The sequence below is a fragment of the Erpetoichthys calabaricus genome, chromosome 12 (genome assembly GCF_900747795.2).
Source record: "Erpetoichthys calabaricus chromosome 12, fErpCal1.3, whole genome shotgun sequence".
NCBI classification, from domain to species: domain Eukaryota; kingdom Metazoa; phylum Chordata; class Cladistia; order Polypteriformes; family Polypteridae; genus Erpetoichthys; species Erpetoichthys calabaricus.
The window spans coordinates 109,160,960-109,174,766 of NC_041405.2; the positions used below are offsets into that span (position 1 = coordinate 109,160,960).

General features: G+C 41.3%; 1 protein-coding gene across 3 annotated transcripts in view; it reads left to right on the top strand.

Moving 5' to 3' along the window:
* Positions 1-13,807, top strand: part of klf8 (Kruppel-like factor 8) — a 101,390-nt gene that overhangs the window by 48,100 nt on the left and 39,483 nt on the right. For 2 of the 3 annotated variants that reach the window (XM_028815993.2, XM_028815992.2), the window contains one exon: positions 11,914-12,424. In XM_028815993.2, the coding sequence (XP_028671826.1) occupies positions 11,914-12,424 (511 nt within the window). Of the gene's footprint in view, positions 1-11,694; positions 11,784-11,913; positions 12,425-13,807 lie in introns of those variants that run through there. The other variant, XM_028815994.2, reaches the window with a different exon arrangement.

Here is a 13,807-nt window from a genome sequence, read left to right on the forward strand (position 1 = left end):
TTCTGGTGCTGCAGTCAGATGCCAAGAGAAATGGTCATTACATCCTTTGGTGATGTATGGTAAGCAACAACCAAAGTGATTTCAGTGGCTGCACATAACAGAATAAAAAATGTGTAATTTTGAATTTATTATTGCTGCACACCTGGATTACAAAGTGAACAATATGACCTGACACATCTGAAAGCTATTTTTGAACATGCACTTAACATTCGATACAGATACAGCATATTTAGCCTTTTGCAGTTTTCATATCATCATTGCTTTTACTTTCAAGTGGAAAACCATGGCTGCATTTGTTCATAGCAATACAAACCCCTGTTAAATTCAGCCCTGAACAACTGCTCATCTAACAGCTGCCTATTCTCTTGTAAAGGTGAAAATGTTTTGAAACTGCATCTAACATTATAGACATTTATGTGATCAACATTTTATTTTTTTATTCTTTCTCTAGAAGGCCTACACAGGCCTAGGCTCAACTTGGATGATGTCTGCCTGAGAGACATCTTTAGCATGTTAAATGAAGTAAATAGATTTATTCTCATTATTGAATGATGCTTTGGCCAGACAGAATATGCAGCACACAGACTAGTGTTGGTGAAGCGTTTTTCCGGCCATTTACGACTGCATTTCCCCAAAACTATTGCTGGGCTCTTGGGAGATCGTCTGTGACTCTGCAAGTTAAAGCACCTACAGTGTGAGAGTGGATCTGTCACTGTATTTAGGTATTTTGCGTGCTGTCGGCTTCACTAATGGACAGAGTAATCCACTAAGGTGTAAGGAGACATTCGTCAAGTTTGACAGGAAATTGATAGCATTCTTTTATACAGCAGTCTGCTACATTGCTGGATGGTAGAGTTTTTAATGAGCTCTATAAATACTATAGGCATAGCACTTTATCTGCTGTACCCATTTTCTTTAAGTACACATTTCCTTTTGTTTCTTGCAGCATTACATCAGATGATGGGGCTGCTTAAAACCTCTTTAGTGTAACCCTTGCTGATTTTGGTGTGCATCAAAAAAGTGGCCTAGGACTGACCTAAGTTGCAAATATGAAACTTGTCAAAGATGTATTTCAGATAACGTTTGTCGAGAATGTGCTATGAAATCCAAAAGATAAATCTCTTGGCTGTTTTGAAAACTCATAGGAAGCTAATGAGATTATACTAAATGTGGAAATGTTTTATAAAAGCAACATTCAAAGTGCATTCTCTTCTTTAGTCACCGGTCTTACAGATGAATGGTTGTTTACAGATGATGCAGTACTTTATCAATACCATGTAACACCACCTGTCCTAAAGGAAAAATGAAGTAACATACAACTTTCCATTTCTGTCTGCTAGTCTGTCTTCTGGATTATTGTTCTCTTTGTCGCATGTTTGTGTTGCTCCTTATATTAATCTGCTAATAAATGCTCTCCTTTTCCCACTCATCTTGTCATTAACACAGAGGCTATTCCAAACACTAGCCTAAACACCGTCTTATCCATTCCAAAAGGTACAGCAGACACAGAATACAGAATGGAAAAATTGACGTGTTAAAACATGGCAGAGGTTCAGATGAGAGCTGGGATTTTACAAATTATAAATTGGAATTGCATAAGATGAAGAGTGAATCCACCATGTAATGATATTTTGAAGTGCTCTGTCAATCCAGAAGGAAAAGACCCTTGGTTGTTCAGAGGACCCTTCACTAAGCTCCCCATCACCCTTTAGCTGAATTAAGTGGATTTCAAAATGGATGCATGAATGAACAAGCAAATAGTTTAAAAGAGAACACAGTGGTCTTTCAGTTTGTGTTTCCCTTAGTCTGTATTAATCAAAATATTCAGGAGGTCTTTGTTTTCTGTTTTGAAAGAGAAGTTCTCTCTTGTAATCAATGTTTACACTAGTTCATGGTGATCCATTTTTTTTTCTTGGAATGACATCTTATTTAGATAGAAAAAATAGAACTAGAAACATGCCATTCCTGATGGCTTCTCAAATAAATACATAGAGTGGATTTAGAAGGTATTCAGAACCTATACTTTCTGCATACTTTGGATAAGGTTGCTCTTTTTACCCATCAGTCAACATTCAATAACCCATAATGACAAAGTAAACATATTTTCAGAAAAGTTGACAAATTTGTTACAGATCAAAAACTGAAATCTATCATTTACTTAAGTATTCTGACTCTGTGCTTTTGATCTCTAGATTGTGGTCAGGTACGTCCTGTTTGCTTTAATTACCCTTGAGATGTATCTAAAACTTGACTGGAGTCCACCTGTGGCAAACTGAATTGACTGGACATAGTTTAGAAAGGCACACACCTGTATATATAAGGTCCCTCGGTTCACCCGTCATGTCAGGACAAAAACCAAGCCATGAAGTTAAGGAAGTCATTGTAGATGTCTGTGGTCAAATTGTGGAGAGGCCAAGATCGGGGCAAGGGTAAAAACACCATATCTAAAGGTATGAGTGCTCACAGGAGTACAAAGGCCTCAAAAACTGTGAAATGGAAGAAGTTTGCAACCACAAGGACACTTCTAAGGCTGGATTTATACTTCACGCAACACGAGGCATGCTGCAGCGGACATTCCTGCTACGCAAGTGTTGTAGTGTTTATACTTGCGCACGTACTTTACGGAAATCTGGAGGAATCCGCCAGGTGACAGTGCAAGATATTATCACGGTGAGAACATGTTCGGTTTCTCTGTGTTGTGAATTGCCTAGAACACCCATTAAATTCCGATGGCACCTTACCGCAAGATCTCTGAAAAGGATGTCCATCCATCCATCCATTTTCCAACCCGCTGAATCCGAACACAGGGTCACGGGGGTCTGCTGGAGCCAATCCCAGCCAACACAGGGCACAAGGCAGGGAACCAATCCTGGGCAGGGTGCCAACCCACCACAGGACACACACAAACACACCCACACACCAAGCACACACTAGGGCCAATTTAGAATCGCCAATCCACCTAACCTGCATGTCTTTGGACTGTGGGAGGAAACCGGAGCGCCCGGAGGAAACCCACGCAGACACGGGGAGAACATGCAAACTCCACACAGGGAGGACCCGGGAAGCGAACCCGGGTCCCCAGGTCTCCCAAATGCGAGGCAGCAGCGCTACCCACTGCGCCACCGTGCCGCCCTGAAAAGGATGTTTATTGATTAAATCCAGGGATGTGTCCATTCCAGCAAGCGTTGGGCACAAGTGAGAAACAATCCCTGGACGAGGCCTCAGCTCCTTGCAAGGTGAATACAAGCACACACATACACTTGCGTCATTTTAGCGGCAGCAAATCCCCAAACCTGCATATCTTTGGAAGGAAACTGGAGCACACTGAGGAAACCCAGCAGGAAAACATGGAAACTCCAGGCAGGGAATATCAGCGACGTGACTCGCTAATGCTCCGCCACTGTGTCACCCCATGTGTGTAATTATTAACAGTATTCATTATTTAAACGAAATTACCGATTTATCTGTAAAATGTAATATACACACTTTAATGCTTTTCATCATGAAAGTGATATCAAGTATAATCTAAGGATTCTAAATGCACAGAGAGTTGGAATATCATACATTTAATGTGCTCAGTGTAGCGATCTATTGCTGGCGATCCGCTGCTGTCAGGACCAGAGGAAGCCCTAGAAAAAAAGACGGCACAGAAGACGGTATGTGATACTTTTAAAATGTATCGTGTCATTACGATCGGGAATATGCGACGCTTGAATATAAAAGCACCACGAATACATCTGTATGTTGGCATTTTGCTTCACCATATCAAACCATTTATCAAACATCGAAGCACACATACCGATCTTGTAGGATCCGCAATGGGGCTTTCTGTCATATGTAGATAGTAAACAGAGACTGATGTCACAGTCCAATTTTTAGCACACTGCGCCCCCGACTTTTTGCTGGTACTGCAACTCGCGCATGCGTCGCATTAATTTCTGAGGACCTGCTCAGAGGACGCATCAAATGAATGCTGAGAACGCGTGGCAGCCATGATGCGGTGCATACGCGTTCTGAGCGTGAAGTATAAACGAGCCCTTAGAGTGTCCGGCCAAACAGTGCAGCCGATCAAGAAGTGGGGAGGGAGTTGACCAAGAAACCAATGGTCACTAACAAAGCTTTAGAAGCTGATGGAATACTGGTAAGATGGTTGTCCTTCTAAGAGTTACTCTAAACTCAACAGCGCTCCATCAATGACATTTATAGAAAAGCGGCTTGATGGAAGCCATTCTTCCGTAAAAGGCATGTGACACCCCACAATGACCAGAAGCATACACCCAAGACAGCATGGAAGTGGCTTCAGGCGAAGTCTCTGTTCTTGAATAGCCGAGATAAAGCCCAGACTTAAACCCCGTAGAACATCTGTGGGATGGTAAATATGGTGGTTTACAGATGCTTACCATCCAGTCTAACGGAGCTTGAGAGGGTCTGCCAAGAAAAATTGGATAAACTGCCCTAATCCATGTGTGCAAATCTTGTGATCATAGAATGTCACAGTTCAGATGTACACAATCATCTTTACAATAAACAAGTGTAATGTGACAAGAGCAACTGTAAGAATAGTCAGCAACTGGTAAGAACTTTAGCTGATAGAGACAGTTTTGAGTATGGCTTCAATGAGTGAGGATGGCTTTTGTATAGACACACAGCTGGAATACTTCCCTCAAAATCTGCCATAAACAAGGAGTCCTATACATGATGTGTAACAAGAGTTTTTTTTTAGGAGACAAGGCTCCGAAACAAATATACAAGTCTTTTGCTGGGGTCCATGAGGGGTCTGGGCCTCCTAAAATCCACCACCAGCTCCTTGGTTTTAATATTTTATTAAAATATTATTAATTATTAATATTATTATAATATTATTATAATAATATTATTAATATTATTTTTATGTTTTTTTTATTTAATTATTTTCCAATAGTTTTTATTATACAGGGAGATTCACTAGACATTCTGTTGTAACTCCCGTTAGGATGGAGCAATCTGAACCAAAAAAATACGCTATATACCTTGATATATGTGTAATCGATTGCATTACATGCGATGCTGGAATTGGTTTCCTTTTCTGCCAGACACATTTCAACACAGTACTCTATTTCCTGAACAAATCGGCAAGCGTCTCAAAGGGAATAGCAGCAATTTCACATTGGATGTTTTCCTTCAAATCTTCCACAGTGTGAGGCTTGTTCCGATAGACTTTTCCTTTGAGCATACCCCAAAGAAAGAAGTCTGGTGGTGTCAGATCCGGCAACCGTAAAAAGCCCCTATGAAATTACCCGTTTCTCCAAAGAAGGACTCAATTTCTACCATGCTCCTTGCCAATGTGTGTGACACGTTGCTCTATCTTGCTGGAAGTAACTTCCGTTAACTCGAGATCATCCAGTTGATTCTGACATTGCTTAAACGAATTGGTGACCCAATAGGCTCGCACCATGAAGACACGCTGCTTAATACTGTACACCACCATCCTGATGTGAAGTCGAGTGACTGAGTGAAGAGGTAAGGGCAGTATGCACCCAGAAGTTGCAAATGGAGGTTAACGGCTGTCCGGCACCTACCTCATCGCTCCGATGCAGGGGCATCCCAGCTTGTTCGAAGCTCCATATACCGAGGAGCTCATTGCATGTTGTTTTGTTCAGATTGCTTCGTCCTAGCAAGAGTTATTACAGAATATTCAAGTGAATCTCCCTGTATATTTTTTTAAATTCCAAACATGTAAATAAGCTACCATTTGTTCTTTCGTTTATAGCGGGTCATAATGACTCTTAAGTACAGAAATGTATTTCAGCGATGCTCAAATAAGCAAAGGAACATAAAGGAAAAAATGACATTAATTCAGAATAATGTAAAATCTTATGTCAATGGAACAGTTCAATAACATTGTTTAATTCAGCATATCTTTTATTATAAATTGTATACTTGAAAATATATAGACTTACCTGTGAAGACCTGACGCTGTAATGGATGCCTAAAGGGCTTCTACAAAGTACTAGATTCATAGTCTGTTCAATTTTTGATTTTTATTAATTTTGCAAACCTTTCTGAAAACATGCTTTCAGTTTGTCATTATGGGTGTTTGAGTGTAGATTAATGGGCAAAAATGGCAAATATATCTGTTTAAAAGTAAATCTAAACCAAAATGAAGTGTGCAGAAAGTGAAGAGGTCTGAATACTTTCTAAATCCATTGTACATACATACATATCACTGAAAAGACGATAAGGTTGATAACTTTTTATTTAACTGGCCACCTCCTTGGACCTCATTAAGAAGTAAGAAAGCTCCTACACTGAGATGAAGACGTGGAGGTTGAACAGCAGGAGAAGAAGGCTGTGTCTGTGGTGCAGGCAGTGGGGGAGGGGAGTGAAGCGCAGAATGCTTGGATAGCAGCTTTGCCTTCAAAGTAAGTGTGGAGATGGAGAATTTTGGGAAAGCAACTTTGAATTCAAACTGGAAGAATGAAGACCTGGAATATAGAAAAGAATGAAAAAAAGAAAAAAGAAATTGAGTGAAAATGAAAGAAGAGCCCCAGCCAGCTAACACTTGGTCTAGTTGTCATGACAACCAAAGGCCTTTCCCGCCCACTCCCCTGTCTCTCCTTCTCCCTTTCTCTCCTCCCTCCCTGTCTCACTGAGCCTCTCTAACATTTGCTTACTCTGAGAACAGCAGTTTTGTGTGTTTGAGAAACAGGAAGTTGGCTTTGCTCAAATTTCGAGTCTGTCTGCTAGCATAAGGTGCAATGCTTGGTCAAAGAGGGAGAAGAGTGTGGGTGGAGGTGGACTGCTGCAGACAGGATGGGGGGGGGGGGCGGGGAGTATATGGAAAAAAGAGTTTTCAGATTCTCTGAAAAACTGCTACTGGAAAGGAGAAGGAGACTTGATGGTGGTAGGTGTCACCTTTTTGCACAGTGGCCAGCCTTCCGACAGGCAACTCTGATGGTTTCAACACTAACTTGTGCTACAATTTAGGACAAGCTGATCGACTGTGCTTTCTAAAAAGCTTTGCTGGGCTGTGTGATGTGCCTGTAGCACATCTATTTTTTTTTCTTTAAAGAAAGGAGGCATTAACAGCACATACATTTTGCTAATCAAGTCATGGTTTGCAATCTCTTATATATATTTCTCTTCTGGTTCATCCTGCTTCCACTTCAAAGTCGGTCCCACCCACACGCAGCCAACATGGCATTTCTCGATTCCTATTCGTCCTCTTCCGTGTCATGCACTATACTTGCCTGCTGAATGTAATACATCCAACAAGTATTCGAGGTGCTGCCACAACGGTAAAGTAGCTTTACCACCTTTGTGGGAGCCACCTGTGTCTTTACAAAAGCTTCTTACACAGCCAAACATCAGAAGATAAAAAATATCGTGAACAACTCTTCTCTAGCGTTTGCTTCCATGGGTGCACAGATAACTCAACCTCCTGGCCGTGGACCATACTGTTTTAAAATACACAGGCAAAAATATCACCAAATCTCTCCACTATACGCTAACACTTCTACCTCTCCAGGATATGGACAGTTGTATGTTTTTGACACAGCGCAAGCTACTGAAGTACGCTTACAAAATAAAGCAAACTCTGCATGCAGCGAAAATGTACTTCTCCTGCTAGATTCCATGCTCAGAACCATCAACCCCTTCGCTAAATCATACAAACACATGTATGAAATCGCTCAGTCCAATCCAACAGCATCTGTACGAATGGTTTTCAAGGAAAACCCTAGGCAGGATTCATAATGATACAATGCCCTGACATTGCAGCGATTTTTGTTGGAGAAGATGGCGAAACGCCTGCCGAAAGGGACATTTGCATCTATCCCATAGGAAACTCCTGTAAACAGATTTCCATGCTCAATATGAATTGCGATCCTATGGTTTACCCACTTTTATTACCCATTTTTATTCCCTTACGGAGACATTGGCTGGCACAAAAATTTACAACATGTTCCCGATAAAAGAAGCGGCAAGCGAATAAGGCTTACTCAATGCCAATTTTACGTGTACAGATTAGCAATGAGGAATACATTTAGTATTTTGCACTCCAGCGGCAAACTATTCCAACAGTACGTCGTAGATGCGTATGTTAAAACAGAGGGCGCGCGTCTCAACTATCTCAGATTGCATCAGCAAGATCTACACGTGGAACTATCAGATGCACTGCAAGCAAACGCTGAAAATAACGTACGTGTAGGCAAAATGATCATATTACTGTCCACATTTCCAGGAAGTCCAAGATACATGCAACAAAACTATCAGGATGCCATGGCCATAGTATGTAAATTCGGAAAGCCTGATTTATTTATCACTTTCACATGTAATCCTGCTTGGCCAGAAATTCTACATGCACACTGCGTCTTTCAAGAAGTATTTATTTCTTCTTGATTTCTGAATTCCTTTCTCACCATTTTCCGTTCCTATTCTTACACCACCGTATGCTACAGCGGGCGTCGGCTAGTATACAATAATTTTGTAATTTTTTTGACCAAGTGTCTATAACTTGTTTTTTGAAAAGTCCATGTAAAATACTGTGGGAAAAGGAATGGAAGGTTGAATTTAGGTTTGGTCAGGTTGGCTCTGAGGCTAAGGATCTGCGTCCTGGTTGCCGGTTTGAATCTCTTAAATGCCAGAAGTGATTCCAATCCGTTGGGCCCCTGAGCAAGGCCCATAACCTGCACTTGCCCCTTCCTGGGTATGGCGTTAATTTGCATCCACCCTTGCAAGTAGGCCCTCCAACCTGCAGGGAAAAACCTGGGGGTTGGTGGCAGGATAGAGTCACCATAAAAAACTCGCCCTTTTCCATTCCATCTCAACTTGTGTGGTGCTGAGGTCTCTCTCTCTCTCTCTCTCTCTCTCTCTCTCTTTTTCAGTTTGTAGTAGTTTTTTGTTTCTCCATTCTCCATACAGTGAAGATAATCATCAACATATCTTTGGTTTCTTCTGTTTGACTCACATTTTTAAAAAGTTATATGTAGCATAAAACTGCTTATCTAAAGATACTTAATCAAATTCAGGATCACGAGAGTTGAAGACTTTGCTGGCATGTATTTTTATATTATTATTAGTCAGTGTACAAAAAAAGAATTATAACCATGGCATTATTATAATGGTTTAGAGAGATATCGATATAATGTATTGGTATATACTTCTCAAACTGAAACATATTTTTAACAAATGTACTAATGATTACCTGTGCACACAGGTGTGCATGTTCTCTTATTGAAATGCTTAATACTATGCTACCCTAGTGGATTCAGTAGCAGGCATTTGCTTCTCTTGAACCAATAAAAGTGCATCTTCTTTCTTTCTTACTCACCCAGTCATTGACATTGCTGCCAAGCAAACACAGCACAAGACCCATCTTTTACATCCCCTGTTTTCTTTTTTACATCCACTCACCAATCAGGTAGATCTGCACATCACTCTAGGTGATATTCTTATAGGGGCAGGTTCACTTAATATACAAAGTTCACATTCAGCTCCATACAGTAAGGCCTTACTTTTCAGACACTAATACACTGACATAAAATCATATTTCTCATTTCCCATGTGTGGAGAGATTTTTACATTTAAATGAGGTTACAAGTTGTTTGCTAATTTTCATCCTATTGGCAATTTTTTTGAAACCCATACTGCAAGATTTTATTTTATTCATATTTATATAAATAATATCTACTCTCTCTCTCTCTCTCTCTCTCTCTCTCTCTCTCTCTCTATATATATATATATATATATATATATATATATATATATAAAATCCTAAGCCTAAAAGTGCAACGATTTTGTGACATTTTTATGTCACTTTTTTGTCACGCTTTAAATCGGGTTTATTTTAAAACCTTCATATTTACGTTTGGTATCATTCTTTTCAGAATTTATCGAACTTTAATGTGATGTTGTTAGATTTTCGGATTCTTATTTCGTTTTTAAATTATAAACTAAAATATCAAGAACTCACGTCCCGCAAGACAAGACTTTGTGCCAACAGATTTAGCCAGAAATAAAAGACAAAGAGTAGATGACAAAGACAGCTGCTGTACAGGCTTTTAAATGTTAAAGCAACGCGCAAGATACAGATCATGTGACAAGGCAGCAGCAGCAAGCCAGCAGCTGATCGAGCAAAGAAGAGGTAAAAAAAAAAAAACTGTATTTGTTTCCCATTGTATCACCATTTAAGGGGGGGTTTTGGAGGAGTTTCGGGGGCAACTGTGACAGCCCCCCTCTTCACAACACAAGCGGCAGAGACATGAAGTGGCTGGTGTGTAGCGCAGGCAAGGGGGGTTGGTGAGCGAAGCGAGCAGGGGGTAAGGCCCCTAGTATTATATATATTGGAAAATAAAGAGAAGCAAGAGTTGAGGATTCAAGATGGGGAAAAACACAAGTTATTCCATAGAAGAACTGATGGGTGAAAACACACTACAGAAGTGATTATAGTCAATTTATGGGAATCTGATCTAAAGGGTCTTCTTCCAATTCATTTTTTAGTCAACTGGGTTCCTTCCAATTCTTTTTTATAATGGAGGCACCAGTGGGTGGAGTCAAATTGGCATCAGAGTTCTTTCTCTGGGTCAGCAACTTCCAGACTGTGGAGAAAAGGGAATGACATCTAACTCCTCTGGAGGTAGCTCCAACCCCTTCTGTGAAAATGCAGCAGTATGATTACATACCTGACAACATGTGTAAATACTCTCTATATAATATAAACTTGTTTTCCTGTGAATACATGTTACATTGTCCCTCCCACCTCCACACCATGCACAGTATTTCTGTTCACACCCAGTCTGAATCACGCATATTTTCCCTGACCATTTGCAATGTCACACTTGCAAAGATGATGGCTGGCAGCCTTCATTGTAGATTTTGATGTAATTGCAAGACACCCACAAAGGGATATTTTCCATACTGCCAGTTTAGGAACAATAAAGCCAGTAACTGACAACAGGACAGCTTCACTGGGTTGCAATTGATTTTTGGTAGCCTTTTGGGAGCTCCTTAATGATTGATCACTGAAGCTTTAATTTGGAAATGGAACACCTGACAATATGATCTAGAGTGCTTTCAGCAACTGTCAACAGTGCTTTGCTGATGCACTTATTTTGTCCTTTGCCAATCCCTTCTTGCTAAAAATAATTTCAACTTTATAAGTCATTTGCTTTTTAATGACTGTACTTAAATAATTTGATTTTATTGGAAAAAATAATTAAGGAGCATATTATGTAAGTGCCAGTTGTATATTAGTGGAATTGCACCTAAACAGTGTGCTGCACTGTGTTTTAGGAAGGAGGAGGTGTAATTGACTAAGGGTGGATCACCTGACCATGTAACACAAAGTCCTCTTGGACTCCTTCCAGGGAGGCCAGGCTGACCCCTGTGCTGTCCTCCATTGTCAATTAGTAGGCTTCTTTCAGAACTGAAAAGATTATAGTGAGATACTGTTAACATGCAACTTAGCCAGAAATCAAGTAAATGAAGTGTATCTGAGCATCTCTAATTTAGACTAAAGGTTGATTTAGAAAATGCTGAAGTATTAGACACTTTCATAAGGTTATTTCTTTAAAGTGTATTAATGCTGTTGTCTGCTTAAGAGTCGGAGAAAAGTGGAGGCTGAAAAAGCCTTTCTGTTTAGACTGGAGCGGACCTTGTTCTTCTGAGCCACACCCTGTACTTTAGGCTGCCTGCAGCTTCAGGCGCCCCACCCATTAGAATTTTGGCACACCCATGCATTGCTAGCTGGGTTTCTAAGCATAAAGCACAGTTGTGCCTGCTGAAATGGTAGATACAACTGGAAGGTGAATATTACTACAAATTTGTAATCTTTTTTTTAATTTGCCAATATATTTTCATCCTGCATACTTGTGTGCTCCTTTAATTTCAGGCCCTCTGTTACTTATACTTTTATTTTTTTTCCTTTTTCCATAGTATGAACGTGCAGCAGAGACTGCCCAGCCTGCAGGAGCAGCTGTAAAAATGGAGTCCTCGGCATCCACATCCAGCTCACCGCGACCTCCACAACTATGTGAAATCAAGACAGAACCTCCTGAAGAACTGCTGTCCAGTGACCAAACGGAGCCCGTGGACCTGTCTTTGAACAAGTCTCGTTCTTCGCCACCCTCCAACTCAATATTGGTCACAAGCAATCCTCCTCCTCTCAGCTTGAGTTCTACTGCTGCATCTACAACAACTGCAATCCCGGCAGTGCTGTCTCCTGGTTCCATTCTGGCCTCTACACAAGGAGTGGGTGGACAACAGATACTGCATGTTATCCACACCATTCCCTCTGTTAACTTGCCTAGTAAAATGGGTGGCCTACAGACCATTCCTGTGGTTGTCCAGTCTCTACCTGTGGTCTACACTACCATGCCATCTGATGGAGTAACGGCTGCCATCACTGTGCCACTTATTGGAAGTGACGGCAAATCTGAGGGTTCAGGTAAGACAAGCATGTTTGTCAGTTTAGCTCAGCTATTGTTTTCTTTGCTGGTACAATAGAGAATTTTTTTAGCATTGCTGATGTATAGATAAAGGCTTGGCTCAAATCCTGTATTTGCACATTTTATCCATGTTGGTGACCAGGCACTATGGATCTTCCCATGGGCTCACCACCTATGGGAGGGGCCAAGGAGGTCGGGTGCAGTGTGAGTTGGGTGGTGGCTGAAGGCGGGGACCTTAGCGATCCGATCCTCGGCTACAGAAGTTGGCTCTTGGGATGTGGAATGTCACATCTCTGAAGGGGAAGGAGCCTGAGCTAGTGCGCGAGGTCGAGAGGTTCTGGCTAGATATAGTCGGGCTCACCTTGACGCACAGCTTGGACTCTGGAACCAATCTCCTTGAGAGGGGCTGGACTCTTTACCACTCTGGAGTTGCCCCCGGTGAGAGGCGCCGAGCGGGTGTGGGCATACTTATTGCCCCCCGACTTGGAGCCTGTACATTGGGGTTTACCCCGGTGGACAAGAGGGTAGCCTCCCTCCGCCTTCGGGTGGGGGGACGGGTCCTAACTGTTGTTTGTGCGTATGCACCAAACAGCAGTTCGGAGTACCCACCCTTTTTGGAGTCCCTGGAGGGGGTGCTGGAGGGCACACCTTCTGGGGACTCCCTCGTACTGCTGGGAGACTTCAATGCTCACGTGGGCAATGACAGTGAGACCTGGAAGGGCGTGATTGGGAGGAATGGCCCCCCCGATCTGAACCCGAGTGGTGTTTTGTTATTGGACTTCTGTGCTCGTCATGGATTGTCCGTAACGAACACCATGTTCAAGCATAGGGGTGTTCATATGTGCACTTGGCACCAGGACACCCCTTCTCTCATATCACAAAGATGTAAATGTTTGCTTAACTGATAATTGTTTTGGTATGGATGAGTGTATAATTTGTGTTTATGTGTGTTTAAGTGTGTAAGCGTGCTCTATGACATACTTGTTTCCAGTCCAAATTGGGTTCTTGCAAAGCTCCCTGCGCCACCATAGTTTGCTCTGCCTTTTCATGACCCTAAATTGGATTAAGCAGAATAGATTTAATATTATTGTTTGTTTGTGTGTGAACCGTATCGCCACGTTTGTATCCTTTATTGAGTGTAATGTATCTTTTTGCATGTACAATAACATTATTATGTTTGTATCGAATTTCTGTAATAGTCATTTAAACCATTTTCCAGATTGGGGAAGATTTCTTTATTTTATTGTCTCTTTAATGTTACCATAAGTCCATCAAAAGTGGCACAACTAACATGTGAAATAACTTTCTTGTGTCATTAGTGGTTTATTGAATGGATTTTCTTTTATGGTAAAATACCTCAGGTTAAATTAACAGTGGATTTT